Below are 27,809 nucleotides of genomic sequence, written 5' to 3' on the forward strand. Positions count from 1 at the left end.
ACAAGCAAGTTCTATTCAGAGATACTTTAGCCGTTTTTATGTCCAAATTGCTTCACTTCCGACCCTCCGTCTCTCTAGGTTTCTGCAAACACAGTGGAAGCGGGTTCATAGCAGGAACTTCAACAGTCAGCGTGGATCATGCCGTTCATATGAAACCATGCTAGTCAACCTACATAAAGCCGCTACTTACCGGAGTCAAACATTTCCTCCACGTGGAGGACCGGAGTGAAGCCTGATGACGCGTCACCTGCTGCCAATCAGCCCGTTTAACAGCTGATCAGCTTCCGCATGGTCCTAGTGCCGGCTTCTACCACAGCACCTGGAATACAGTCACTACATGACCAGACAGGAAGGTCACAGCTTCATTTAAAGCGCACATTTACTTCTACTCCATTAGGAATAACAGCCTCTACAGGCACAGTGGAGGTGACTGCCACCCAGCGGCCACATTTAGATTTTTACTTTGACTAATAAATGATGCACTTTCAACACAGACTCATGTTTCCTCCGGTGAAAAATGCCATTAAGATTCGAACCCACAACCCTCATCTCTCTAGGCCTCTACCTTTACCATTAAGCCACTCAGAGACACACATGCAACTGTCGTTTTGGGTAGTTTTAAAATCGCCATTTGAAATCTAAACTTCTAAATGATCTGCAACAATTAAGGGTTGAACCCCCAAACCTTCAGAATTGAACCCACAACCTTCAGCTCATTGAATACATTGAATATATTTACATAGTTGTGTCTGGAGTTGTGTTTTGAGAAGCAGCTCACATCAGAAGAGAATAAGAAGGAAGACGAGGCAGTTTACTTTAAACACGTAAAAGGAAATATATTTTTTTTTAAAAATGAAATAACAAAAAAAGAACAACATTTCATACAGAAGAGCTGCTTTTGTCATTTTGCAGAGGTAATTTACACAGGACTTGAAATGAAAAGGGCTTCACTCGAAGTGGGACAACGTCGCCCGCACCGCACGGTAGGAATTATTGACTTTAAAAAAAAAAACGTCTTCTTTAGTCTGACAGCCTTCCACTGATGTGCTTCCATGGCGGCGGGGCGCCTGCAGGTGGGGCGGCGCCGCCCCACTTCTGGTGAAGCGTGAAGAGGTTATGTCACATACTGAGCTTCTTTTAAGGGTTAATATACACTGGCTCTTGGTAATTCACTCGTATTGACGTACGCACCATTGAAACATTTACACACAAAAGTTAGTTATTTTCTCTCCCTCGGAACGAGAACACTCCTTTTTATATTTTTAAAGACAACAGTTAACAGTTCCAAAATGGCCGCTCTAGGGTTTGATTCAGCCCCTCTCCTTCCATCCGTACTCCTATCAACACTTTCAGAGAGGAATGGTCGTCGTGGCCGTCTATTTTTTCCATCCTTTGTTTGTTTTTTCCTCCATATTCCAGGTATATGCAGTGTTTCGTGTACAGAGGGCGATGGGGTCAAGACGGCTGGGAAGAGCAGGCGAGACAAAATAGAAACCGTGACCAGATGTCTTCTTCATTGTCCGTTTTGTGCAAACTGATGTAAACAAGGACCGTGGGAGGTTTGGAGGGGGAAGCGCGGGACGAGAGGCGACGGCGACACACGGAAAGACGGCACGGCGGGATGCGATGTGCTCCTTCAACAAACAGGCACAGAAGGCCGGCGGAGGAAATCAAGGATTTAGGGGGAGGTGGGTGAGGGTGGGGGGGGAGAAACTGCCAAGTTTCCTGTGCTTTCTGCGTTCGCTCAAACTTGCATTTGGAGCTGAGGGAGTTACTTTGTCGCCACTTTAGCAGCTTCTGATGTGCTTTAGAGTTCGGCCCGTTTGTCACGAAGGCCGAGGAGATTCGGGGGATTTCAGAGAGACACAAGAGTACCACAGGAAGTGCCTTAAAAAGGTCAACGCACACACACACAGGCACCCACGTAAGACTGCTTTATGGTCATGCTCGCTATTGCCTTTCCAACGTTACCACCCATCCATCAATTACAAAAGGAAAAGTACAAAATATCTACCACACTGCCCCTACTCTCCCCGCTCTCCAACTAGGACAGAACCCGATTCACTTCAGTTGTTTTTTTTTTATCATTTATATATATATATGTATATATGTACACAACGATAGGCCTTTGAGGCTGTTGAGAAAAAGGGGGGCGGGGCAGGATGAAGTCTCTGTAGTGAGGCGGCAGAGTCATTCGTTTCTTCATGTCCCTCTTTTTCAACAACTGTTTATCTACAGAAATGTGGGATTGGGATGAGGGGCGTGATTGGAGGTGGGGGGGGGGGGGGGGGTTTGACCCGAGTTTAGCATCCGCGTTGGATCGGCGCCGGATCGCCCAGCTGATTGCCGGTGAGTGTGCGTCAGTAGACCCAGGAGACGGGGACCCACTGGGAGGTGGTGGACACCAGGTCCACGGCCTCCTCCAGCAGCCGGATGGTGTCGTCGATCTCGTTGTTGATGATGGTCTGGTCAAAGTAGTGGGCGTAGGTCCCCTGCAGCATCTCCGACTCCTTCTGGAGCCGCTGGAGAGAGTCGTCCTGAGAAGGAGAGAGGGGGGATTTAATGTTAAGGGAATGCTCCTTCACCAGCTGTACAGTCAGAAGACTCTGATGCATCAAGTTGTATCACAAATAAAGATGCACCACTGAGAAAACACACACAATTAAGAGGATTACTAGAGGGATTTAGAGGAAACCGAAGGAATAACTGCTAGAGCTGCACAAACACAGAGGCCAGACTTTTCTACAAACGAGCTGAAAACTTACGGGCAGCTTCTTGCACCACTTTGGCATCTTGCGTGCGAAGGGAAATGTGCATGCCAAAGAAAATACAAACATGCTTAAAGCACAAGAGGACAAGAGCAGTGACAGACGCGCTGAGCAGAGGGAAGAAGGGAGTTAAGCACAGTGTGATGCTTGGAAAGCGTTAAATATTCCTACTTCAGGTGCTCTGATTGAGAGTTAGTGAGAGTAAAGTGGAACAACAAGCACGAGAGGAAGCAGGGAAGTCTTTCAGTACCTCAGTCATGCCTGGTGTGACGGTGGGAGCTGCGATGAACACCACATAGGGAGCAAAATCAGCTGTCCTGAGGATCTTTAGCGCCTGAGGACAAAGAGAGAGACGGACATGTTTATTTTAAGTCTGGAGTTCTTCACACTTCCCAATAACCTGCAAGCTAATCTTTTAAATGATGGGAAAACTAGAGTAAGAAGGAAATCAAGTGTTCCCTTGTGCTACTTGTCAGCTTCTGTTCTTGTACGGGATTTGTTTGAAACACACATAACTCCTCCTGTCACCTGTGGTTCCACATCCAGGATGGAGACCATGCCCTGCGCGTGGATCTGCCGGATGGTCTCCAGCCTGGTGCCGTACATGGCGTCCTCGTGGCTGCCGTACTCCAGGTAGTCGTTGTTGCTGATGTCCTGCATCATCTGGTCGTGGGACACAAAGTAGTAGTTCTTTCCGTCCTCCTCGTCCTTCTTGGGGGGCCGAGTCGTGTCTGAGCAGAGAGACGGACGGAGTTTAATAGAATGTAATAACAGCGACCCGTTAACTGTGTGTGGGTGTCATGGCGGCTGTCTTACGGGGGATGGGGTAGGCAAAGCGGTCGGGGTGTTTGGTAATGAGCGTGTTCTTGATGTGCCTCCTTCCGACTCCATGTGCACCTGTTTGAGGGGAGAAAAGGCCATTTGTATTTGATTTTCTGACTTTATTTATGACATGCTATACTCTGACTTTGCCCAAAACAAATACGATCCTTTACTCACCGAGCAACACCAGCGTTCTCCTTTTGAACGACGGCACTCGGACCACCTCCTCATAAGTCACCAGATCTAGTTGGTCAAACACTGGAGAGGACAAACTTTAGTTTAGCTCACATGGAGGATCGTGTTTTATAAATATAATCACACACTCAGACACCAGTTTATCAGGTAAACTCACCACAGTCCTCCTACTTCATGGAGATTACATTTATGTGTTATTTTGAGGTGTTTTTCACCACGTATTGATACAAATAGGATGGATGAAATATTACCAACTGTGGTGTACCTCATAAACTGGTAACAGTGAATACAAACATCTCTAAAAAGAAATCTAATAGAGAAAACACATGCTAATGAGATTAACTTCAATGTTTTGTCCCCGTGGGTTTAAATATGTAATTAAATGATGCCATAATGTGCACCAAGCAGACCTGATGGAGGTCAAATACCTTCAGAAAGCATCAACCTAACCTCAAACAGAAGCATGCCCAAGCTGAGGAACTCTAAGCTGACTAGCATCTCAAACCGACCGAGACGAGTTATAAAAGCAGTCAGAGTAGGGAAGAGAAACACAGAAGCTGTATCTGGAGTTACTTACATGCAGCCATGTCATTGGGTAAGAGACAGCATGAAATATGGACAAAGGGTGGGAGCGGAAGGGTTAATTAAAAAGACACCATAACAGAAGACAACAAACATACCAACACTTTCAAACAGCTGTTAGTGACTGAACAACGAGGTCAACTTGACACGGCAGTAGGAGAGTTCTGTCAGAGGGGGGGGGCGTGCACCACCGGATTTAACTCTTCTTCTGTGCATTACGGTGTTTGGAGCTCTGCTGCACTAGTTTGAGGGCTCACCTGCGTTGTGCTTGGCCAGGTACTTGTCTTTGTACTGTTTCTTCTTCTTGCCAAACCAGGTGCAACTGGCCTGCTGCTCCTGTTTGGTCTTCTCCATGGCTATACACGCCACGCGCCTGAACACAACACACACACACACGAGGCGTCGTCTGTGATGCAGCTCTTCCTGACCTCCCGTGATGTCACACATCCACCGGCTTGTACTCACCACTCCTGCAGCTCGGGGGACGGGATGAGGCCCGCCGTGCCGTTCTTGGTGTTCTCCAGCTTGCCCTGCCACCAGTTGTGGTCGTCCTTGGAGATGATCTGAATGATGTCGCCCACCTGGAAGCGAATGCCCGCCTCCTTACACGGGATGAGGTCGTCTTTGGCCGGGTCGTACTCAAACTGAGCACGCACGTAAATCTGTGTGGACAGCGAGACGGGGAAAATGTGTCAGTGCCGACGCGCTGGCGAAGAAACGGGCGCTGCGATCGCGGGGAGAACATATGGGAGAAGAGTATGATTGGCCAAGCTGCCCACATAAAAAAGGAGACTGGCTGCAGAATTGCAAAGTAGTTAGAAATGCCGCGCCGACGTTCGTCGTTAAAAAGACAAAAACACAGCGGAGGGAAAGTCGAGAGCATGTCAGCCGAAGCAGGAAAGGGCCACAAACATTTAAGAGAAATGAAAAGCAAGACGGGAATCATCAGACGGTGGACGGATCTGTGCGGGCGTAAAGACACACACAGCCACATTGTTTGGTTGCCCTTCATGTCCACTCACCAACCAGGGATGGAGACTAAGCCTTGACAGCTAGCATGGGATCTAGACACCACTACGATGACAAACCGGACTGTTGCGATGGGGTGGGAGGAGTTGGGATCTACTTCTACGAAGGGTCCACTTAGAGACATCTTACCTTAATGGACAATTTGTCCTTGATAGCAGGTCTGGTGATCTATGGGGTTGAGAGCATCACACACACTTACACATATATCATGCAGTAGAAAACGTTGGGGGGGCATAAACAAAGGTGTGATGGGGGACCCACGACCCGGAGGAGGAATCTTAGAGATTGTGCAGGATTTCATGTGTGTGTGTGTGTTTCAAACGCCTGCTCGACTGCAGGAAACCTTTCCAATGTTCCAGGGAGGCCACAGCCTGACATTGGAGAGCAGATCTCAGTAGATGTGATGGGAATGGAAGAACCAGTGCTTCTGAGTGCATACATGCAGATTCTGACCGGTTGAAATGAGTGTTAGTTTGTACCCATCAGTAGCAGATTGGAAAGCAAGAGGAGGAGCACACAACTGAACTAAGAAGGGGTGCAGTGATGGTGGAGTGGACTGGGAAATCTCACCTGGCGGCCTTTGGGCTGGATGGTCGCTGGCAGGTCCTAGTCAGGGTGAGAGAGGTTCCCGTGTCATTGCACGCCAACATTAACATCACGTATTAAAGACACTTTTGGGATGACATCACAGGTTTGGAGTGTTTTGTGCAGAACCTACCAGGATGGAGCTGGTCACACTAGCGTGACCGTTTGCAGGCGACTGTCGGGACACGTCGGGTGACTCTTTCTGCAACAGACGACACTACATTAATCCTTCTTCCCCCTGGAGAACATGCATGTATGGGAGTGTGTGTTTGGGATTCCCTACCTCACATGACATGGACTGGGAGCGGTAACTGGGCACGATCTTGAAGGTGATGCTACCCCTCATCTCTTTCTGCAAGCATACGGAACAACATGCATGTGAGATTAGGAGTACGGTTTGGATCAAAGCTGCCTGCAAAGACCCGATCCGTGTGACCCACCAGCATCTTTTGGAGTTGTTCGACGGTCTGATTGGCAACGCTGATGCCGTTAATCTCCCGGATCTCGTCTCCGACATGCAGAGTCCCTGAAGCAGAGATGTCGCGAATTAATAAAGGCTACAAACGAGGCTCTAGGGTGTTGAAACACCAGCGCTTCACAAAGTCGAAGCCACGGGAACGACCCTCGGGGCTATCGACATGTCTCCAGGGCAGTCTAACGTAGGTACGGAGGAGTTACATTATTTCAATTACAAGTTAGTCCAAGAAGAAGAACAGCCGTCTCTGTGATTCATTTCATTTGGACTAAACTAATATCTGAATGTGCTGATTAAATATTAAATATGTGGACGTGTACCTTGTCGATGGATCATTCCACCGTGCATGATTCGGGCCACGATACAGTGGTTGAGTTCGTTCATTTTCAGAGTAATGCCCTACAAGAGACGATTATATACGTTATAAATAGAATTTATGATGGGTGAGCATGTAAAGTGTGTCGTAAAGTTGTTTCCCCACCATGGGCTCGTCGGTGTTCTTCTGGAACTGGACCAGGCGAACCCGGGTGACGTTCTCCAGGTCCATGTCTCCGTTGGTGCTGTCGGGGGAGTCCCCGTTCAGGTAGGGGGAGGTGGGTGGGGGGGTCACCCTCAGCGCGTCGTCGCTGTAGACCTCGTGGGCCACCACATCGTGGGTCTGCAGCAGGGCCTGGAGGGAACACAGACAAAACCATCGTCGTTCGTCAACACACAAGCCGCTCCAGCGTTGCAGAGTGTGGCTTACACTAATCCTCTTTGGACACTAACCATGTTACTGACACACACACACGGTGTTTTTACTAACAGGTCTGCACGCTGCGTCTGCCAAACGATCACATCTGCTCATCACAGCGGCAGCATGTTCTCTGATGATGCATGGTGGACATGGAGAGCTGGAAACAGCTGCCGCTAAAGGCTTCTGGTGAACACGAGTGTGGCTGAAAAAAAACTGTGTTTCTTAATAAACACCAACGAACCGACTGCACACTAAGTTGATAATTCACAGGAGCAAAGCGTGTCCTTGGATTCCTCACAAATGTATGAGGAAAGGTTTAAAGTGAAGGCTGCTTCCTGCCATGTGCTCAAACGCCAAAGCCCTTCACGCCCATTCAGCCATCGGCTCGCCTAAATGTTTGTGGCAGCATGAAAAACCCGGGCCAGGTCACAGAGCAGGACGGGCTAATTGGATTGCACCACACTGAAGGCGTGATGCCACCGCTCCAGTGAGTCTCAGAGTGAATCAGCACTCTAACTGGGCTCCAGAAACAGCAATATCATCCTACATTTAGCAGAAAACCCAAAGAAAGCATCTACAATCCAACGTACACACAGTGAATGTTTCGTCATTTTATATTATACTGTTGTACTGACATGAAAACAAGCTACACTCCCTCTGGTATGCCAATGACAGTGTTCTACCTTTACAGGAAATCCCCCAGACAAATGCTTCTCCTGGTCCCAGGTCTGTTTCAGCTGCCAGACTCACATGACGGCCATCACAGAAGTGGCTGTACATCCACGCTGAAGCCCTTCCTCTCTCACTAATGCTTCTGTCTGCGTTCTGTCTCCCCTTCCACCAGTCGATCCGTCGCCAAGCTCAGATGCTAAGCAGCTTTGTGTCAAAAGTACCCTACTTCTGACACAGTGGGCCGTTACCTCGCACACGCGCCAATAAGCACGCTCTACATGCACGGGGGAACCAAGCTGAACACGGGCGTCTCTGTCATATCCCACCATGAAGTGTGGCTGTGTGAGGATCCTCCTGAGCTCCTTGGCCTCCATGTTCTCTGGGTAACAGGAGAGGGTTTCCAGGACCTGGGGAGGAAAATAAAGACAATATGAATATCAAGAATGCTCATAATAAATAACGACTATGTCAAAGCTTTGTATCCGAGTTGGTCCGGCTTTGCAGAAAAAGCTTTTTTAGAACGCATCATTAAATACTAGAAAAGGCCATCATTACAAGCTGAATATTATATTCCATTTCTGCAAATAGGTCCCCTGAAACGCTGCACAGACTCACCTCTTTGGCTCTCTGCACTCCATCACTCGGAGGGTTTCTGATCTGAGGGGATGACCTGGTGTTGATTTTGTCATAGAGCTGAAAAGATAAAATAACTAACATTAAAGAGGGAAGATAAAAGGTAAATAGAAGCCACACAAATACCGCATGACTCTTGACTTGCATTGACACCTACTGGCCACCTTCCGTACTACAGAGGAAGAGGTTTACTCACATCTAACAGGGTGTGGAGGTGCTCATCCTGGAAGACACTGTGGAGAAAGTCCATGTCTTTCTCACTGCAGTCCGTCAACGCATGGATCTCCTCTAGACTGTCCAAAACCTGCGACACTGCCCCTGCACACAAACACACAGTGTTAGATACTCAAATACAGCCTGAATCACACGCTACAGATATTCTCAAGCAGACATTGAACGTTAAAAAAATGCAACAAACACTGAACATCGACAAGCAGACGTCCACAAACAGGCAAGAACAACAGAAAAAAGACAAGTACCAAAAATAACACCAAAGAAAACTTCAAGCAATAGAGAAAACACCCAGAACTAATTAACCCTGTACCTGCTGCATCGCCCACACATGCAGCAAAACCAGAGAAACAGTGGTATATGGCATCAGTACAACAGCAGAGGGAAGTCACATCAAGAACAGTGTTGATGATGGGTGAGCAGTGCTCCCGACAAGAATGCACAATATTAAGATTTAGACTAAAGTGTTCAAATATGGAGGAAAACTTCACAAAAATACTTCTTAAAAAGAGCTCTCAGGCCAAAAAGTGTAGCTTTGCCACACAAATCAAACATGTCGCGTATAAAATAACATGCAAATCAAATATATCTTCAAAAACCTGCGCTGTGAACAAGCTCTTTGGTGATAAAACGAGATCTCTTACAAATTACTTCATACATAATTCATACGCTACATTTACAGACGATGGATTCCTCCATCCTGCACACTTTTTAAGTACGACATTTGAATATCGTCTTCAACAGGACAACAAACACTGCCTTATTACATTTTCTGTTGATAAGAAAGCTCTGGAATAACAGATGAATGTGGAGAAAATGAGATTTTACATTCAACTATGACTGTGAGGACAAACAGCAGAGGAGAAAGCATGATTAAATCATTGTTTAGAACTTTGAGAATAGCTGTATTTGCTTTCCTCACATTACTATGCACCTTTAGGCTACTTCAGTAAGTGAATTGCAGCCATGTGCAGATCAATTATTGTTGGTTAATCACCTAAGGCTTATGAAATGGAGCGCTGGGCTAAATATCCATACTATAATCGATGCTACACTAGATTTTCCTCTTTATGTTAGGTATCTGTTGTCCACATTTCCTTCTTTAGGTTATGTAATTACTCAATAAATGGACAAAACCTTAAGATTTAACAGTAATTCTGCACATCTTTTGCTTTTCACAAGGTAACAATCACACATTCGGTGACTAAAAAGCGAATTCAGATGTCATGATGATGTCACACTTAGAGATTCCATGAATGGGGAGAGGGATACGTACTTTCGGCAGCTAGCAGTCCTAGAGACAGCAGAGCAGAAAAGAAACAACACCAAAGAAAGAGAGAGGCTGCGATTAGAGGATGTAGAACTAGAGACGTGAACAGGAAAGGCAGAGAAAGGGGAGTCTGGCGGAGTGAGGAAGCGTTAGGTAGGGAATAAAAGGAGGCAGAGGACAAATAGAGGAAAGCAACACAACAGAGAACATTTGTCTATGAATAATTTGCCAAGCCACTGCAAGCAACCACTTTACTACACAAGTCTATGACCGGAAACATGTCTGGAGGTCACCAGGAAGCTGCAGCAGACTGCCCGCCTCAGCAGAAAGGACATATGTGGGGGGATTAGTGAATCTGGTTGGCTACATAGAAAAATCACAAGAGCTAAGCTCATGACAGTGACTCATAACGTGATGCATTTCATTGCCAATTCCCTACATTTTATGCCAGCGACACAAGTGGTTTATATAGGCTGCTAAGTACTGGCAGGTGTAGCCTGCAGCCTTCACATTAAAAGAAGTGAAAGTCCTCGGCTGAGACAGGGAAGTGAGGCTGTTGGGAAACATCTGTCTCCGTCTAAACAGAGGAAGTTCCCCGCAGACAGCTGGAGATCACATTAAAGCACCGGGTATAGAAACAACGAGAATAGAAACCGGGCTAGAAAGTGAACGCGTGCTTTGGTGGAAATGCTTCATGTGTGACCTGACATGGCACACGAATCACAACGTTTAAATGACACCATTCCTCACCAACATTAGGTGTGGTTTAACCTTTAAGGTACATCTCTGTTATCAACACATCCTGTAAGAACCCTCAATCAGACTGTGCGGTTTTACCTGAGGAGGTCGGGTCATCTGAGAAGTCGTGGAGCTCCTCTGGGGGGTCACCGTAGTAGGAATTAAACTTGTGGCTGGAGACGGCAGCCAGCACTGCACCCTGGGGTACGGAGTAGGAATAACACCGCAATTAAACCTCAACAGAGTCCCATGTTATATATATATATATATATGGTTTTATGTGTATACGGGGCCTTATGAGGGCAGGATTAACATCAGCATGCTGACCTTCAGCTTCCTCCTGGCGTTGAACTTCCTCAGCTGTTCCACCGTTTCGGGCAGGTGGATCTTGTAGGCATACCTGTCCCTCTCCTACACACACACACACACACACCAAACACACATCAGCACATATAGAAACCACAAACACAATGGCTGGGACCCAAGCGCACACTGACACACATCAGCGGAGTCGCAGAGCGGATGTGAAAGCGGAGCTCTGGTTTCAAGCACAAGGAAGTGTTGCTGAGTCAGTGGTTTAAAGGTGACTTTGAGCTGCCAAAGCTCACACATACAACAGCCACATCACACTAAATGTGCACTGCATTGTAAATTATAACCACACGAGCTCAAGGGGTGACAACCGATTGAAGGAGGCAGCATCTCCAGCAGTTGTGGGTCAACTTGCCTTCAGCCAGGGGTGGTTGAGGGCTTCGTAGACGGTGATCCTCTCAGCCGGGTCCAGCATCAGCATGCGTCTCACCAGGTCCTTGGCGCTCTCTGAGATGTGGGCCCACTGGCGGGGGTTCATCTTGACAAGCACACACACCCAAAAACACAGAAGAATACTGTCAGACGCATTTAGAACATTGGAAACCAAGGCAACCGCCAGGATCGAATCCTTTTAGAACGGCACGGTGTGATTGGAAGACCAGGTTGTTCGTAACCTTGGATCTGTGAATTCAGCAGCAGCATGGTGAAAAATACCACAATGGCGTCCATCGAGCTTCCTGCCGCTACATCGCTACATATTAGAGCACCAAGCAGGAAATCCACACGAGCAGTTGAAAACAGAGGATGTAACCGATCGATCAGACCCTCTCAAAGGCCTTTATACAGGAGAGACTGCTTTACTTAACGCCAGATGAGGAATACATGAGATGAGGTAATAGCAGTCATTAGATAATTAGGGCTGTATCAAATCATATCTGGATGGAAAAGTGACAGAAAATCATTTATTTCCTCCGATGAAGACCAAGAGATGCTGTGAATCGACGAGTGCCATTCAGACCGACCATCACAACACAAGCCACGTTTGGAGAAGTGATGTAAAACCGATACTGCTCAGTTACAAAGAGGAGGTTACCACTGTGGCAATGAACGGGCAGTGTGTACACTAATGCGGCTGTCTGGACAATCAGCGCCTACCTTGTATTTCCCCTTAATGATGGCCTCAAACAAGCGCTCCTTGGTGCCGTAGAAAGGGAGGCAGCCAGAGAGGAGGATGAAGAGGATGACTCCGCATCCCCACACGTCCACCGGTTTGCCGTACGGCTCTCTCTTGACCACTTCTGGGGCCATGAAGTGGGGAGTACCCACTCGCCCTGAAGGGAGAAGAGCGATTAGCTACTAGGAGATTTAAGTGTTAATAAGAAAAGCTGTTACGAGGGTATGAGGATGTAATGGCACGTTCTATAGGCCACTGCAATTAACATTAATCTGTTAATTGTATCTCTAAAAATGTACCTCCAGCTACTAAACCAGACTCTCCCAGCTGGATGGCCACTCCAAACCCTCCCAACTTGACTGGAGCAGAGTTCTCCTTTGAGGCCAGCAGCACACAGTGAGGCTGCAGAGAGATAAAGGAGAGGAAAATCATCATCATGTGTGGTTTACTGTAACTCTGCAGAGCATTGCTCTTTCTGAGCAAAAGTGCAAGTTCCCATTCTGTTCAATCGCTCGTTATCAAACCTCAGTTTCACAATGATGAGCCAAGTCGCACTTCAGCCACAATTTAAGTACGAAGCTGGCACGTAAGGGAGCATGAACAGCTGCCGAGTGGCATTCTACAAATGAGGAATTTTGTTCATTTAAATCATACATGACATCGACATCTGATGATTTAAAAACCATACGGTAGAGGAGAATTATTTATGTGCTTCTCACTGCATTAGTAGCAGTGCTGTTACACTTTTTTAAATAGCCAGGATGGAAGGGAAAGAAATATAGGCCACCTTTCACACAAGAGAAACCTAAACACACGGGTTAGTGACAGAGATGCTGTTTCAATGTTTCATTCATGCTTATAAAGAAAACTGAATGAAAAGTGAGAGAAATGTTGCAAGAAGTCCGTTTCAGTATGTACTTATTTTCACACTGGAACCCCACTTAGAAAGGATTAATATTGCAGCATGCAGCTTGGTGTGCTTGCAGGTTCTTTGACTCCTTATGTCCTCCACAGGACTCTTAACATGTGTTAATAAACTGTTTAATCAAATAACACACAAACAGAGCTGCTCGTAAAAAGGATGTGTCGTTTTCTGCATGCAAAACCTCAGAGATGCAGCTCAAAAAACAAAAGTTCCTCCCCGTGGACAAGAGTTTAAATCTGGTTGTGCTGAAAAATATCACACGCACCCACTGTCTCTGGAGAAATACATTGTGCTTGAAGGTGGTATTCTTGCCTATTTAAGCTATTTTATTCAGATGGACCGTGCACGCCAGTTCTGAAGAAAGCTGCGTGACAAATGAAGCTGAGGAAGAGGGTGAGAGTGTGGTGGGCTCACTTCCTGCCCACTGCGTCCTCACTGCTTTGCACTTCTTGTAATGCGGGAATCGAGGGGGGGGGGCGTGGAGGATGTTGAGATCACAGACGCAGCGAGAGGGAGAGAAAAAAAAAAAGAAGCAGAGAGGACCTGCAGACTAAACAGTCATATCTGTGAGAGCGATAAGAGGGGACGGAGAAAGCTTTTCAAAAAAAAGAGAAGACGACGAACGCAGAACTACTGAAGGCAGGCTGAGAAGTGAGAGGAGGACGGGGAAGAGCAGACGCTGTGCAAAGAGTGCCTGGGATTTATGACTCAATTCAGAGACTTGAAGAAACAATAGGTGAACAAACAGGACAAGGACTGTGGTTAGATAATATCTTATCATACAAGCAGCCCGAGCTGTTAAACAACTTACACTTTGATGGAGGAAAACGCACCGGACTGCCGCGCTCACACACCTCTCTGCACTTTCCCACACATTTAAAAACAGCAGCTGCGCCCAAATCGCTACGCAAAAGGGATATTGATGGTGAGTTGTTCTGCCTTAATCCAAACATCTGTGTGTGGCAGTCAGAGAGCGGCGATGCAGGGGCGGCAGCCCTGCTTTATTGTAACACAGAGGGACTGGAATGCATGGGTTAAATGGGCATGAAACTTTCAATTAGTCATGACTCCATCTCCCACGAATAAAACAGCTAAATGTCAAAAACAGACAAATGTCTGCTGCAACAAATATCCTGCTTCTGGATCTCCTCTTTTACGTCGGATGCTTTAACATTACATTAATTACCGTATTTCTTTTACATGTGACCTTTAAACAACCCACGTATTACTCAGCCGTCTGTGTATTACTCATGATACGTTTGACATTCAAATCTGTTTATTCTGTAAGTTAATTGTTGTTTTTTGCTTCTCTTTCTCACAGCCAAATGATCCACAACCCTGAAGTTGACACAATGACCACTTTCCCCTCCGCCTCTTCCCTCCCTTTCACACTTTCAGCCTGGACTAACTCCTCTCCTTCAGCCCTCCCTGTTTCCATGTCATCCGTCTTCTCAGCTACATCTCTTCTCCCTTCCTCCTCCACCTCCACCTCCACCTCTTCCCCAAATCAGACCGTTTGTTCCTTCGATGACGCCGCGTTACGTCTTCCGCTGGCAGTGCTGTACTCTCTCTTTTTCATCATTGGGCTTGTGGGTAACCTCTTCGCCTTGTGGGTCTTCTTCTTCCTCCAATCAAGCCGCAACTCTGTGCGGGTGTTCCTCATCAACTGCGCCGTGGCCGACCTGGTCCTCCTGGCGTGCCTGCCCTTCAGGGTCTTCTACCACCTTAACGGAAACAAGTGGGCGCTGGGCGCCGTCGCCTGCAAGATGGTGGGGAATCTGTTTTACATGAACATGTACATCAGCATCACTTTGCTGGGGCTCATCAGCCTGGACAGATACCTGAGGTTGAAGGGGAAAGGCAGAGCGCGGAGAGGCGTGAGGCTGCTGCTGTGGAGGCGCAGCCGGCCCTGGAGCTGGGTGGCGTGCGGCGCCCTGTGGGGTCTGTCGCTGGTGGCGCTGGTGCCCATGATCGCCACGGCGGAGGACAAAGAGTTCAGTGGCAAATGCTTCCAATACAAGCAGCGGAGCAGCAAAGCCAAAGGGAAGGCGTACTTCAACGGCGTGCTGGTGTTGCTGTTCTGGCTCGTCTTCGTCATGCTCGTGGTCTCCTATGCCAAGATTGCCTCTCAGTTGCTGAGGGTGTCGAAGGACAAGCCGGACCTTCCCAACGCACAGAGGTACAGACGAACCGCCAAGAAGTCCTTCTTCGTGCTCTTCCTGTTCACCCTCTGCTTCGGGCCCTACCACGCTTTCCGCCCCGTCTACATCCTCTCCCAGCTCAGCGGGGCCGTCTCTTGCGACTACTTGCAAATGGTGGACCGTACCAATGAGGTGATGCTGTTATTCTCGTCCTTCAATAGCTGTCTGGACCCCGTCATGTACTTTCTGCTGTCTGGCTCGGTGCGCAAAACCGCCCTCCAAGCACTCGGACACCGACTTGGCAACCGGCTTCTCTTCCTCAACGACGCCACGTCAAACAGCTCCACGATGGAGTTCAGGCGGCCGTCAGCGCCTCTGGCTTTTCCCAACTCCCAGCTTAACACCCCGTCAGTCACCCCCAGGACCAGCATCTGCATCAACACCTCCCCCCTCCGCTGCACAGGGTTGCCCATGCTCCAGCCTAACGGCCAGCCGTGATCGCAAGTTTGTCTGTCTGCAGATAATGCAAGCCTGAACACTGGAGGAGTAAATATCTGAACACAGGACGGACTGTTGGCTTATTCTCTGTAAAACCAAGCATTTCTACATATAACTACTATTTTCTGTTAAAAAAATAAATATATATATATATATTTCTTACTGTTTCTGTACTGCAGGGGATCGTTATTTAAATCTGAGTGTCATGCCTGAGTGTAAGAATACAGAAATGAGGAGATGCACTTCAGTGACGACTGTGACTTTTCTTAGAATACATGGTGCGAGAAGGAAGTAAAATGTGTATATTGGTAATAATGGATTGAGTGTGTCTGATGTATAATGTGAGAAGTATTGTTGTAGTATTAATATAATCTTGTCTATTTGGAATAAATGCATTGACGGACTTCAAAATCCTTCCTCACACTTATCAAATATCATATATTATGTGCATTTACACCCAGGCGGTTTTACACTGAAAACAAGTCTGTGCTGATCCCTTTTGGGGGACTGCGTTGTCAAATGGCTAGTTGAGGGATCAAGGGCCTGGCTCCATCTGGTCTGGGAGTGTTTGTCGCCTGTGTTAGGTGGCTAATCCTGTTGGGATCACTGCTCACATGCTAATCTGACCATAAGAACTCTACTAAAAGTATTGGACTAGCATACGACGTGTGATACAACCCGGCAGGTACGCAAACTAGAGGTTCCAGGTGGTTAGCCGGTTCTCTGTAAAGCCACAGGGCTCCTACGCGTTAATGAAAAGGGCGGATGATGAGCTTTTGACCTTTTTTCATCTACCCACAGAGAGAATAGATAACCGCCTGCAGAGGAGAGGATGAGAGTGTGCGAACCTCACCTTTACGTCGCGATGAATCACATTGTTGTCGTGGCAGTACCGAAGCGCCTCCAAAATCTGCCTCATGTAGTGGCTGGATGCACAGGAAGTGGGGAGAAGGTTCAGGGCATCCGCAAATGACTGTTTATTTCGGGGCTTTATTAAACATTTAAGTGTTCTCTCCACACAGACTCCAGACTGTTTGTCCTACCTTGCCACTGCTTCGCTGTACACAAATCCAGCATCAGCTCGCTTCACGATTTCGAAACACAGGTCTGCCCCGTCCATACTGAGAAAGAAGAGTGTGAGAAAGAGGAAGAGGTTCGGTTTCCACTGATTATAGATAGGAGTTTACAAGAACAGATGAACTCTCTCAGAATAGCGTTTAAAACGGAGAGCGTAAATCTACATTTTATGACCTGCTGTCGCTGGCACGCACACAGATGCACTATATTTTCATTATAGCACTTTTCAGACGGTAACAACCCCCGGGGCATCTTTCATGGGGATACGGGATGCAGATTCTCAACATTAACCCACACAGAGAAAACAAATTAACCAGGGAAGTTGATTAAGAAAACGATATCTATAATAGAGGCTGCGAGGGAGAAGCGGAGCGCCGGCTGTCAAACGACTTCTGATGATTTAGATGTATTAAAACGCTGATGCAAGGCTGCAAACAAAACACAGATTCAGGATGATTTTGTTGCTAACTGCCATGTAAGGGTTCATTAACCTGTTTCAATCAACCTCAGTCTAACAGAAATAAATGCATAGATACAAACAGTATGGAGTTCAGTGAAAAAATAACAGTATCTTTACTTATTCTTCTCATAAAAACGTATGCAAACATATACTTCAAATATACACTTAATATCTTTGTTTCTGCAAAGGCCTCTGACACTTCCGTAGACGCTAAAACGATGGGGCGGGTGGTGGTGGTGGTGGTGGTGGTGTGAATGTGTGAAATACATAATGCATTAAGACGTAGAGAGCATGCGGCGCTTACAATTCAAAGACCATGTAGAGCATGCCATCAGAGCTATAGGTCTCCAGCAGCTCCACGATGTGGGGGTGCTTCAGCATGTGGCAGATACTGGCCTCCCGCTTCAGATCTGGCAGAAAGAGAGGGGGCACGATGAGACATCATTCACATTAAACAGTTACTTAAAAAAAGGAAAAGGAGTGGCAGCAGGGAGGAACAGAGATGTCAGAATATGTAAACTATGGAGAGATGAGGTGGGATGCTCTAATAAAACAACAAAATACTGAACAACAACCACACCCATAACAAATACAGCCTTGTTTTCAGTGGTTACATCAAAATTAAAACATTTCTTTATTGAATTGTTGAAGGAACGATGGTGCGATGCTCATTTGTGGCTGACTGGTGCCTTACTGAACCCTTTCACATCCCTCGAGGATGAGTGAAGGAGATGAAAAGCAAAGAGGACATGCCCAGCATGCCACCCGGCTCCTTTCACACCTCAACAGACCTGCCACGCCTCAGCTTCACCACCAGAGGGAGCTACAGAGGACTTCATCTCCACACACAGGGACCCCATTCTTTATAGATACCAGCAGACATGCGGAGCTTTCAAATGGTTTGCAGACACAAAAATCAAGCCCACAAGCCGGTCTAGCAGAAACACACCAGATGTGAGGTCACTAGAATAGCATTTTAATTGCACATTTAAATGCACATCTGGCTCCCACTCATCAACATCATCCCCCTCTCTTAAACACGCTGAAAGTTAGATTACGAGCGTGGCGTTCCTCGACTGTCTCTTTAAAGAGCGCGACGCTGGCCCCGGGGAAAGCACCGCTAACGGGAGTGGACGTTCTCCAGAACCCAGGATGACCAACGACACAGAAAACAGAGTTAACGCAGACCGCTGGGGAACGCTGACAGACATAACGCGGTGTTCCTCACTCCATAAAAACCTCATTTACACACTCCACTCCCCATCTGCAAGTCTACTGATCTTTGTGTGTGTGTGTGTGTGCTCATTGTGTCGTGACAAACCAGTATCATTATGCAACACAGAGAAATGACGCTGTGTCCCCACTACAGAGCCCCCATTCTACTGATCCTCTCCTTTCATTATCTCTCTCCCTCTCTCCTCTTTACACTCGTCTTCAGCCCGTCTCATAGAGTATCTATTCTTGAACGCAACAATGCTGCCCAGTGTGGGCACGGCAACGACAAAACCACTCAGACGGAGCGAGGGAGCCGGAGAGGCCTGGAACGGTCTGAATGGAAGCAAATGCCAGTCACTGGGCCAAAATCCAAATCACTTTTCACATGCAAGGCTAGACTAGGATTTACATGCAATATCATTTAATACAGTTTGATTTGCATCTAACGCTGAATTGCTGATTGCTCAATACTTCACTCTCTATATTCATCTTTATCCAGTTCTACACTGAAATACTCCCAAACTCTTAGTTACACCATGAATCACTTGTTCTATTGTATTCATACACGACTGTTTGTTACTCAGGTCGGCCTCCTTTTTCTGTTTCACTCACATTTATGCTGATGCAGATTTGTTCTTAATAAGCTGCTGTGTGTGTTCCCAGGAAACCACTCTCCAAATCTGGCTGCACTCCAGTTCTCTACCTCGCCACGTCGGGTGTCCACTTGCTTATTTCTTCTCTAGTGAGGTTTTCTCTTTTTAATTGTTTTTAAAAAAAAGAAATTCATCAAAAAGGTGGTTTCTCCTAACCTTGGGTGAATATATTTATGTTATATCCCATATAATGGTCATGAGAAAGTGAATCTATTATATTCAACTACTCTTGCACCGATGACTGAATAAAACAGAATATTTATAGAGCTAGAAGGGTTTGTTGATTGACCAATTAGGTGCTTGAAAATTAATTAGCAAAACATTTGAATAATTGACAAACAAGTAATTAAAAAAGCAGAAACATTAACTGCTTGCTAGCTACCAAATGACAGGATTTGGTGTTTTTCTGCATTTTTTTTCCCCACATAGCGACATTTTATAGATGATTAATCAATCAAAATAATAACCTACAAATAACAGCGCTGAACATTTGCTATGACAGATATTTCTGATTCCATCGTTAAAAAAGAAGAGGATAGAAATGTAGCGTATGTGTTGTTTTCCACTCAGCATCATCTTAATGTGCTGCAGCTTGATAAATCTTTTTTAAATGGTTATTGATACTGACTGATCGTCTATAGAAGAAGTCATAACAACGCTCATTCACCCGTAAAGCTTCAAACTCTTCTTACAATGGTTTAACTAGAACAGCAAATCCTGTCATTCAGAAAGTGACATTAGTGTTTCATATTTTGAAAAAGCATTTTAGCGTTTTTGTCAGGAAGTCTGCGATAACAATCATAAGAAGTACCCGTTGTCTAGTTTGAAAACGTCTACATCCTTCTTGTCCTCACGAGGGTGCAAGAAGTGACTCGGGAGACCGACGACATCATTCCAAACTTTCCAAGGTGACAAAAGCTCTTATAAGAATAATTTGGCAGATGATTTAGTGACAACATCTCGTCTCCACGTAATGAAACACACTAATGCCCCCACATGATTTAGGACATAGATTTTGCTGTTGGGGAAAGCTGGTGTAAATCTCCACATCTCCCGTTTCTCCTCCCTTGGGTCATTTCCTTGTCTTGCCGTTGCTGGCTACCAGGCTAATCTCTGACTGGGGCATCACAGATGGCACATAGAGGATGCCAACATTAGCACCAACACACCTCCATCCCTCGCTCCTTATTTTAGACACACAGACCAGAGCATGACAAAGCACAAAACCACATGGCGTGCTTCAATACCTCACGCACACTCACCACACAAACAGGCTTCATCCATCAGGATGTGTCTGACGTTCTGCCTCATTTATCCGCGTTTAAGAATGCCATTATACACTCAGTGTGTGTCTGGATGCTTGCTATCTGATCCAAACAGTACGTGGAGATGGTTCCCGGCGTTTGTGGTAACCCACAATGAGATCAAGGTCAGTTCTGCTTTTTAAAAGACATAAGTAAGGCAGTCTTTCCTGCTCCAGAACCTCAGCCCACCCATGGTGCTCCTTCCAAACTCTAACGTGTAACTGCAGCCGCAGTCCGAACCAGCTTGACCTGCCGTTGTTTCTCACCTTCTGTGCTGAGGCCGGGGCTGGAGGTGAAGCTGGCCACATCCACGATCTTCACAGCAAACTGCTGGCCCGTGTCCCTGTTGATGCAGCGCCTCACCACGCTGAAGGGACCCCTGCAACACACACACATGCCGAGTTAGCGTCAGACACCGGCAAAAACATGCAAAACCACCGTGCATATATGCTTTCGAAGATTCAGAAAATATAAGCTCTGTTCGCTCGTACCAGAAACATAAACACACATCAGCTTAGTGGGAAGACATAGAACATATTCTAGATTTACAGTGGGTGGTTAGCCAGGCGCTGTAGTCGTGCACAGTGGGAATTATAGAGCAGCGGTGTGCAGCACAGCTGTAAAAGCTAAAATATAAGCTTTATTATAGAGACCTGAGCAAACGGGACTTACCCAGCAGGGTTTATTTCTGGACAAACAGGGTGGAAGATACTCTAAGGTTGTGTTTCCTCATATAACTGTGATGGGAAGAAGCAGGTTTTCCAGCCCTTTGTCCATCAGGATGCATGGAATTCTCAAGATTATATACAAGAAACTATTTATCTTTTATTTCCTCACAGGTGTATACGATGATCTTTTCTCATTGGGCTTAAGCAGCAAGCATTAGAGCAGAGACATTTGCACATTTTGTGACACACACAAACAAAACACACACACACACACACACACACACACACACACAGCTGTCTCTACATCTCCCAAGTCGACAATCCTCAGAGGTGGAACCAATGCTACTGGAGACACACACACACAAAGAGAAAACACACACACACACACACACACACACACACACACAAAGAGAAAACACACACACACACACACACACACACACAAACAGAAAACACACACACACACACACACACTTTGCTAAAGCAAAGTAGTGGCCATTAAAAGTTGGTTTAACTGAATTAGCAAATTGACTTGGGTGACAATGTGAGTGTCAAACAATAAAAGTGATTTAGTTTGTGAGCGTGAGCTGCCGCTGATCTGCTCTCACGTTTGCCCTCCACATCTGCCGTAATGTTTAACCCGTGCAAACAAACGCAGGCGGCGTGCGTGTGCACAATCTGGGCCGAGAAAACCCCCAAAAAACAACACTTCTCCCTCCAGAGTTCACAGGACTCCTGCAGATGATCCGTCACCCTCCCCCTGACCTTTCCCCCTGTGGGTTGATGTGCTGTAGCAGCTGTGTTTCCTATTAAAAAAAGGGGGCCTCAGACATGCGGGGTGCTTCTTGAGTGCAGGTTCCCAACCTCTCAACAGTCTCTGAGCTCGGGAGAGTCGGTGGCTGCAACCACGGGGATAAAATGATGCAGCGAGGGTCAGGCCATCTTGGCACTGATCTAATGTGTGTCAATAAAACTCATTACTGCCATTAAGCAATGAGGTGAGGTTGGGTGAACCTGCCAGCTTTTATGCATCAACCCTATTTGTAATCTTGGCCGTCCATTCAAGGGAGCCGCGTGGCGAATCGATTCCCCCCGAATGGGGGCCGTTTCGACAAACGGTTGCATCGCGAGTGAAAGCAGCGATTTTAATTTAATACATTAGGACGCAATCTCATCACCTGGAAATAAAATAATAAAAAGGGATAATGACGGTGCATCCGTTTTTACAGCAGCCATCGTTAAAGGCATTGTAAAAGTAAGTGTTGGAGGGAGAGGGAGGGGAGTGTGTGTGTCTGAGCGTGAGGAAGCGGAGAGAGGCCGCATGCCGTACTGACATCACCGCAGCTGTGCTGAGTGGGCTCATACAAAACGCCCACACATGGCTCACATCCGACAGCGGCAGTCATCAAACATTAGCCCAAAGTGGCCATCTTTACAGGCTCCATTCAACCCTCTGCTCTATGGAAATCAAACACTGGATGTGGAGGTGCATTTTCAACATCCATGCAGGCCATCAGCCAAATTCCCTCTCAGGTCTCTCCCTCTCCTCGGCGGGGACGGGACACATCTGTAGCTGCAGACTCAACGTCACCAGGACGGCTCTCCTGAGAGCCACCATCTTTGCTTAAAGCAGCACTTTGCTCTTTAGCTGAGGCCAGCAGCTAGCATAATTCACTTGGTTAGCGTGTCCTATAATATAGAGGGGAGGATGCTTGTACAGCCGTGGGTGAGTTTCTCAGCTAGGTGAACTATTTGTGAACAGGGAGCTTATCTGGGTATTTTCTGACAAATACGGCAAAACATAAGCATAAACAACCATTTTAAATTGCATTCAAAAGTAGTTAGGGGATATGATTTGATAAAAAAAGGCAGAGAAAGTGGTGATGTCCATGAATACAGAGCTGACAATTGTCTATATTTGTGTATGTGACCTGAGGAAAGTGCTTCAGAGAGGCAACGCTACATAAAAAGGGATTCCAACAGAAGGCTTCTTAGATAAGTGCCGTTTGCCCTACTGCCCAAAATTAGCCCAAGTGCAAAGCTGTTAATTTCACCAGTTAAACAAAGTTCAGTGCTGTTCCACTGTAGAACTGTGAATGTCTAAGCAGCAACAATAATCCAGGGTGCTTACTTATGCAAATTAGATATCCCTTTGAATATTAGTTCGGGGGAATTAGTATTCCAGTTGCAAATTGAAATTTAGAGCAGAGATACCCCCAGGAGGTTCTAAAGCTTTGGCAGAAAATCCCTTTCCTCTACATAAATAAACCAGAAGAGGATCCAGGTTTGTTGAAACCGCCGCGTCTGATCAAATTTACACCATCCATTCACAATTATTGATCTGCTGCGTGTGGGCAGCTAAAAAGGGAGCATAGCTGAAGAGTTCAAAAGAAGATTTTTAAAAACCCGCCCCCCTGCAGCCCCACACCTGGCACAGGTAGCACACAAACAAATCACATACTTCCAGATATATCGACAACATTACTTTTTAATCACACAAACATCGCTCTCGTTTAATATCTTCCGAGACAAAACAGACGGGAGGATGATGATGATGCCGTCAATAACGTGATACTTTATCGATCCCTGCAGGAATTTGGAGTCTTGCTCGGTAGTCTGGGGGCTCAAACCACGGGTTTTTCCTGCACAACAACCCCATTTAGACAAACGAGATCGGAATACTACAAAGATATCTTCATGTACAATCCGAAATAGCACAACTATGGCCTCCCAGCTGACTGCAGAGAGGAATGAACACTCATCTGGCACGACGTCGAACAAAGAGAGGCTTTACTGCCTGCTATTGTAAGGGATTGTTACAAACCAACAACAAGGTGCCAAAGCCTCCCCGTGGCGTATGGTTAGGTGAATGCATTAGCTCTGAAATGTTCATTAAAAACGGATCCGCAACAATTTAGTGATAATAAACCTTATTGCACACAGAAGTCCATAAAACACAACATGCAGTATCAATAAATGATAAATGTTTACATATATTCATTGGTAAGATTGCATGTTAAATCCCATATATTATATATATTTTATATACAGTTATTTTACAGACTTAATGATCATTGATTTAGCAATAAATAGTAATAAAATGTGTTGATATATCAGCATAGCAGCCTCTCTTCCAACTTTCATCAGAAAATTCAAAATCACACTTGAAATAATTGGATATGTTGGCACACATCCGACATATTACTCAGCAAAATGAGTGCTTTATCAAGCTGTAGGGGAATATTAACTGTAACTTATCTCTTAGTTATTTAAAACATCTGATAACGACTTCATTAGACCGCTAAAAACTCTCCACATCAACAATGAATGAAAAATTTAAGATTTAAATGTCATCCAAGCAATTTAATTAACCAAATCAGAATAGGCGGGGGGTGCTGATCACTACATTGCTTTAGAGTGAGTCGCACATCCCAACATCCGTTGCTCTAATGAGCACCCCAGGGCTGAAATAAAGAGCACTGCGACTCCAGTGGTGCTTCTCAACAAACGTAAGTCCTATTCAGACGGAATCATTACAGACAGAAGTGGATTAAATTGCTTTGCCAACACTTCCAACGAGAGCTTAAAATCTCAAAAACAGGCCCGTGGCGAGTGCATTAAGTTCACATCACATGTTTACTATGTAAACTGCAAAACAATGAGCATCTAATGAGCAGGGTCGGCGCTGCGTACGCCGCCGCAACGGCCCGTGTCATCTTTCACCGGAGTTAATCCAGTTAGAAGTTCAATTGACACCTGATCCGTCTGATCTTCCTCTATTGAATAAGGGCTAGTATGACCGCGGGGGGAATCACATGATTGACATGCGTGAGCCGTAAAATCAGACAGTCCCAGTGTCTCTTTAGAGCCATGCTACGCTGACATATGCAGCTCTTGCTGTTGCCATGCAACTATGAAGCCTGATGTATCGGGGGTCCAACTTGTTAAAAGTTCTAATATGGGTTCTGACGAGAAGGCAGAGGTGGTTCTGAAGAGGATCCCACCGGACAAGGAGCCTGTGGTTAAGCGTGCGTTCACACAAAACAATCTAAACTTGTTCACCGCATTTATAGTTGCATCCCGTCACAGGGTTACTTAACAAAGTTACACAACATCTGGAAAATAAGAGACATAATTACTAAATCAACCCTAAATATGGCTCTCTTCACAATTCGGGTTTAGAGGAGATGATCGCTTAAAAATAATGGCGTCCAACGCTCTCAATCCCACCCAGCCAACCAGGCTGCTCCTCTCCGACACAAGCCGATCAGGGACAATAATAGACGACTTCTTTGAGCAACAATAGGAAGAAGGACGGACTGGATAAGTTTGAAAGGAGACACGTGAGTATACAACATCAACACCAACATCATCCCATAATGAGTGACATGGTATCCCTAGTGCATTTAAACCCAATGACTGGCCAAAACATCATCCTGCCTTCAATCCCTTCTATATAGAGATAAATCTTGCCATCCCATAATACACCAAAAATGGCCTCGCTTCTGTTCCAAAACATACTAAAATGTAAGAGCAGGAATATTCTCCAAGCAGCAAAGATAACGTGGAATAGAGTTATTTTTATGATTGTTTCCTGTGGCTATAGCACATTTCCATTTCAAACTTTTAATTAATCAACACCAGCAGGTTTTCAGCCGGCTGCCATGTTGTCCAGTACCTACAGCCGTGCAAACAGCGAGACGAGAGGTTAAAAACAAGGTGGGAGACGGCAGAGTGCTGCAGTCAATGCCCGCTGGCATTATTTATACCCTTTGCCTCGGGGCCATCCCATTCCTAACTCCACTCGTCTCCATTGATCTGCCTCCCCTCCCACCTCAGGGCTGAGGGAAAATGATCCCCCCCCCCCCTTCTTCCTGCATCCCAAGACACCTGGACTCAACACACTTGATCCATCAACTGTAGATTCACCAAAAGTACTGGCAGGATAAGGAGGGCTTTTCTGGTCTTTTCTGCCACACAAACGTCACTCATGTCTCACTTCTTAACTTAAGCTTCAGCTTAAAACAGACTATTGTCCGCTGATGCATTAGCCTTCTACTGACCTGTGTGACTACTAACTATTCAACCACTCAGTGTTTGGACTACATGAATATACAGGTTGTGATTTTGCAGAAAAGACATTAGAAGCTGCCACACCTTATATGGAAAATTAGCTAAGAAAGACATTAAATATTGTTTGACCCACAACTAATGCCAAGCAAAGAAAACACAATTAAACAATACAAACTTCCCCAGTGGCTCCTTGTACCCGTCACTGGGACTCCAAGGTAGTGGTCCTGGACCAACCATCAATTAGTAACCACGACAACAGGCAGTACCAGGATATAGAACAGGGCCTGAGGGTCTGGAGAGTGTGCCTCTTTCCCCGAGAAAAAACTTAATGGAGCCTCAGCCAGTGAGTGAAGCTCACAGGGGGGGGAGGGGACTTACTGGTAGAAGAGGAGTGTGATGGTCCGGTCAGCCTTCCCGCCTCACTTCCACCTCCGATCCCACAGAAATATGCACACTGTGGCGATTATTAACCTTTTAAATGGCACCATGAACCTCCACAGCTCATGGTTTATTTGTACATCTGTCAAGAGTACGGGTAAGTATGGAAGACATGACCGCCCTCGCTGTTGTGTCTCCTCTGACCGACACGTTCACAGAGTGTGAATGTAGTTACAGATGTAGGGATGGCTCCGAGGAGAAGGGGAAATCCTGTCTGCAGACATTATCGATGACTCTTCCACACATCCCGCTCTCAAACCCAGTCTGTCAGCTAAGAATTAATGTATTCACCTGCTGCAATGAATGGTAATGACGTAGACATACAGTAAGAAGCAGGCGGTGTGTTTAAATAAGGCACAAAAGGCTGCCCTGCTCCATCTTTTAACCTGTAATCAAATAAGTCCATGTCTGACACACTAAGTCTTAATTCCCTTTCCTGGGTGGATGATGTGATGTCATGATGCAACTGCTTATATACCGTTTGCTATGAATGCAAAGTCAAATGGCACTTTGAGGGCGACCTCACCTCACCCACCTCACCCACCTCACCCACCTCACCTCACCCACCAGTTAACTTTCAGCACCCAGCCAGGCAAAGGGAGACAACACAAGACAATTATGCAAATAGCCCCCAAAAAATGAGACTAATGACTGTACTCACTTGCCGATCACCTCGCACAGCTCGTACACATCCTCGAACAGCACGTCGTCGTCCGCCATCGTCATAGAGGTAAAGGAGGATGCCCTCCTCGAGATAGCCCACCTACACGGATTTTGGGGGATAACGTGGTCCCTGTTTTTTTTTTTTTTAAACCACACGGCTCTTTAATTTAATCCCAACAAATGTCAGTGACAGGAGAACCAGCGGCCACTCACAAGAGTCCAAGTTAGCCGGCTAGCCACATTAGCTGGCGTCCAAAGGCTGTCACTCCCGCGGCCCCACCTTCTCCCGAGCTACACTCCCGGTAGGCAGACTAGCCGACGAGCTAGCTAAAATAGTCACCGCCGAGCGGACACTAGGGTGGGGGGAGATTTCCTCTCGCAGAAAAAAACCCACCCCTCTTTGCATGCCTCGGGGGTTTCTACCTTACTGTCGGGTGCTCCCCTCAGCAGCATCCACGGACACACCGAAGAT

General features: G+C 46.3%; 2 protein-coding genes across 6 annotated transcripts; one reads left to right on the forward strand and one right to left on the reverse strand.

Moving 5' to 3' along the window:
- Positions 1–810: 810 nt before the first annotated feature.
- On the reverse strand, positions 811–27,735 carry LOC311010106 (peripheral plasma membrane protein CASK-like). Of its 5 annotated transcripts, XM_084004615.1 has the most exons (28): positions 27,336–27,734; positions 20,762–20,874; positions 17,628–17,733; positions 16,830–16,907; positions 16,640–16,712; positions 12,522–12,624; positions 12,204–12,379; positions 11,464–11,586; positions 11,064–11,147; positions 10,836–10,935; positions 10,005–10,022; positions 8,694–8,815; positions 8,480–8,557; positions 8,191–8,271; positions 6,938–7,126; positions 6,777–6,855; positions 6,422–6,507; positions 6,265–6,333; positions 6,115–6,183; positions 5,967–6,002; positions 5,526–5,564; positions 4,833–5,029; positions 4,625–4,740; positions 3,768–3,848; positions 3,585–3,665; positions 3,297–3,499; positions 3,019–3,102; positions 811–2,537 (listed from the first exon to the last, which is right to left on the reverse strand). In XM_084004615.1, exons 1-28 carry the CDS (start codon positions 27,398–27,400, stop codon positions 2,361–2,363), a joined length of 2,826 nt encoding a protein of 941 aa, XP_083860741.1. In that variant the 5' UTR covers positions 27,401–27,734; the 3' UTR covers positions 811–2,360. The 5 variants fall into 5 exon arrangements, with proteins under 5 accessions (XP_083860741.1, XP_083860744.1, XP_083860742.1 ...); XM_084004618.1 differs by lacking the exon at positions 5,526–5,564 and having other exon boundaries at positions 3,768–3,833; positions 27,336–27,735; XM_084004616.1 differs by lacking the exon at positions 10,005–10,022.
- gpr34a (G protein-coupled receptor 34a) lies at positions 13,520–16,189 on the forward strand. The gene is made up of 2 exons (XM_084004620.1): positions 13,520–14,072; positions 14,469–16,189. Exon 2 carries the CDS (start codon positions 14,473–14,475, stop codon positions 15,784–15,786), a length of 1,314 nt encoding a protein of 437 aa, XP_083860746.1. The 5' UTR covers positions 13,520–14,072; positions 14,469–14,472; the 3' UTR covers positions 15,787–16,189.
- Positions 27,736–27,809: the final 74 nt, after the last annotated feature.

Source organism: Eutrigla gurnardus, assembly GCF_963514095.1.
Source record: "Eutrigla gurnardus genome assembly, chromosome: 24".
NCBI lineage: Eukaryota > Metazoa > Chordata > Actinopteri > Perciformes > Triglidae > Eutrigla > Eutrigla gurnardus.

What these genes read in the sequence shown, in the direction of transcription:
- gpr34a (XM_084004620.1), top strand. Translation starts at nt 14,473, where the DNA reads ATGATCCACAACCCTGAAGTTGACACAATGACCACTTTCCCCTCCGCC.
- LOC311010106 (XM_084004615.1), bottom strand. Translation starts at nt 27,400, where the DNA reads ATGACGATGGCGGACGACGACGTGCTGTTCGAGGATGTGTACGAGCTG. An exon ending in TACAGCGAAGCAGTGGCAAG is followed by an intron (nt 16,713 to 16,829) that starts GTAGGACAAACA and finishes CTGTGCATCCAG; the next exon opens with CCACTACATGAGGCAGATTT. An exon ending in TCACACAGCCACACTTCATG is followed by an intron (nt 7,127 to 8,190) that starts GTGGGATATGAC and finishes TGTTCCCTCCAG; the next exon opens with GCCCTGCTGCAGACCCACGA.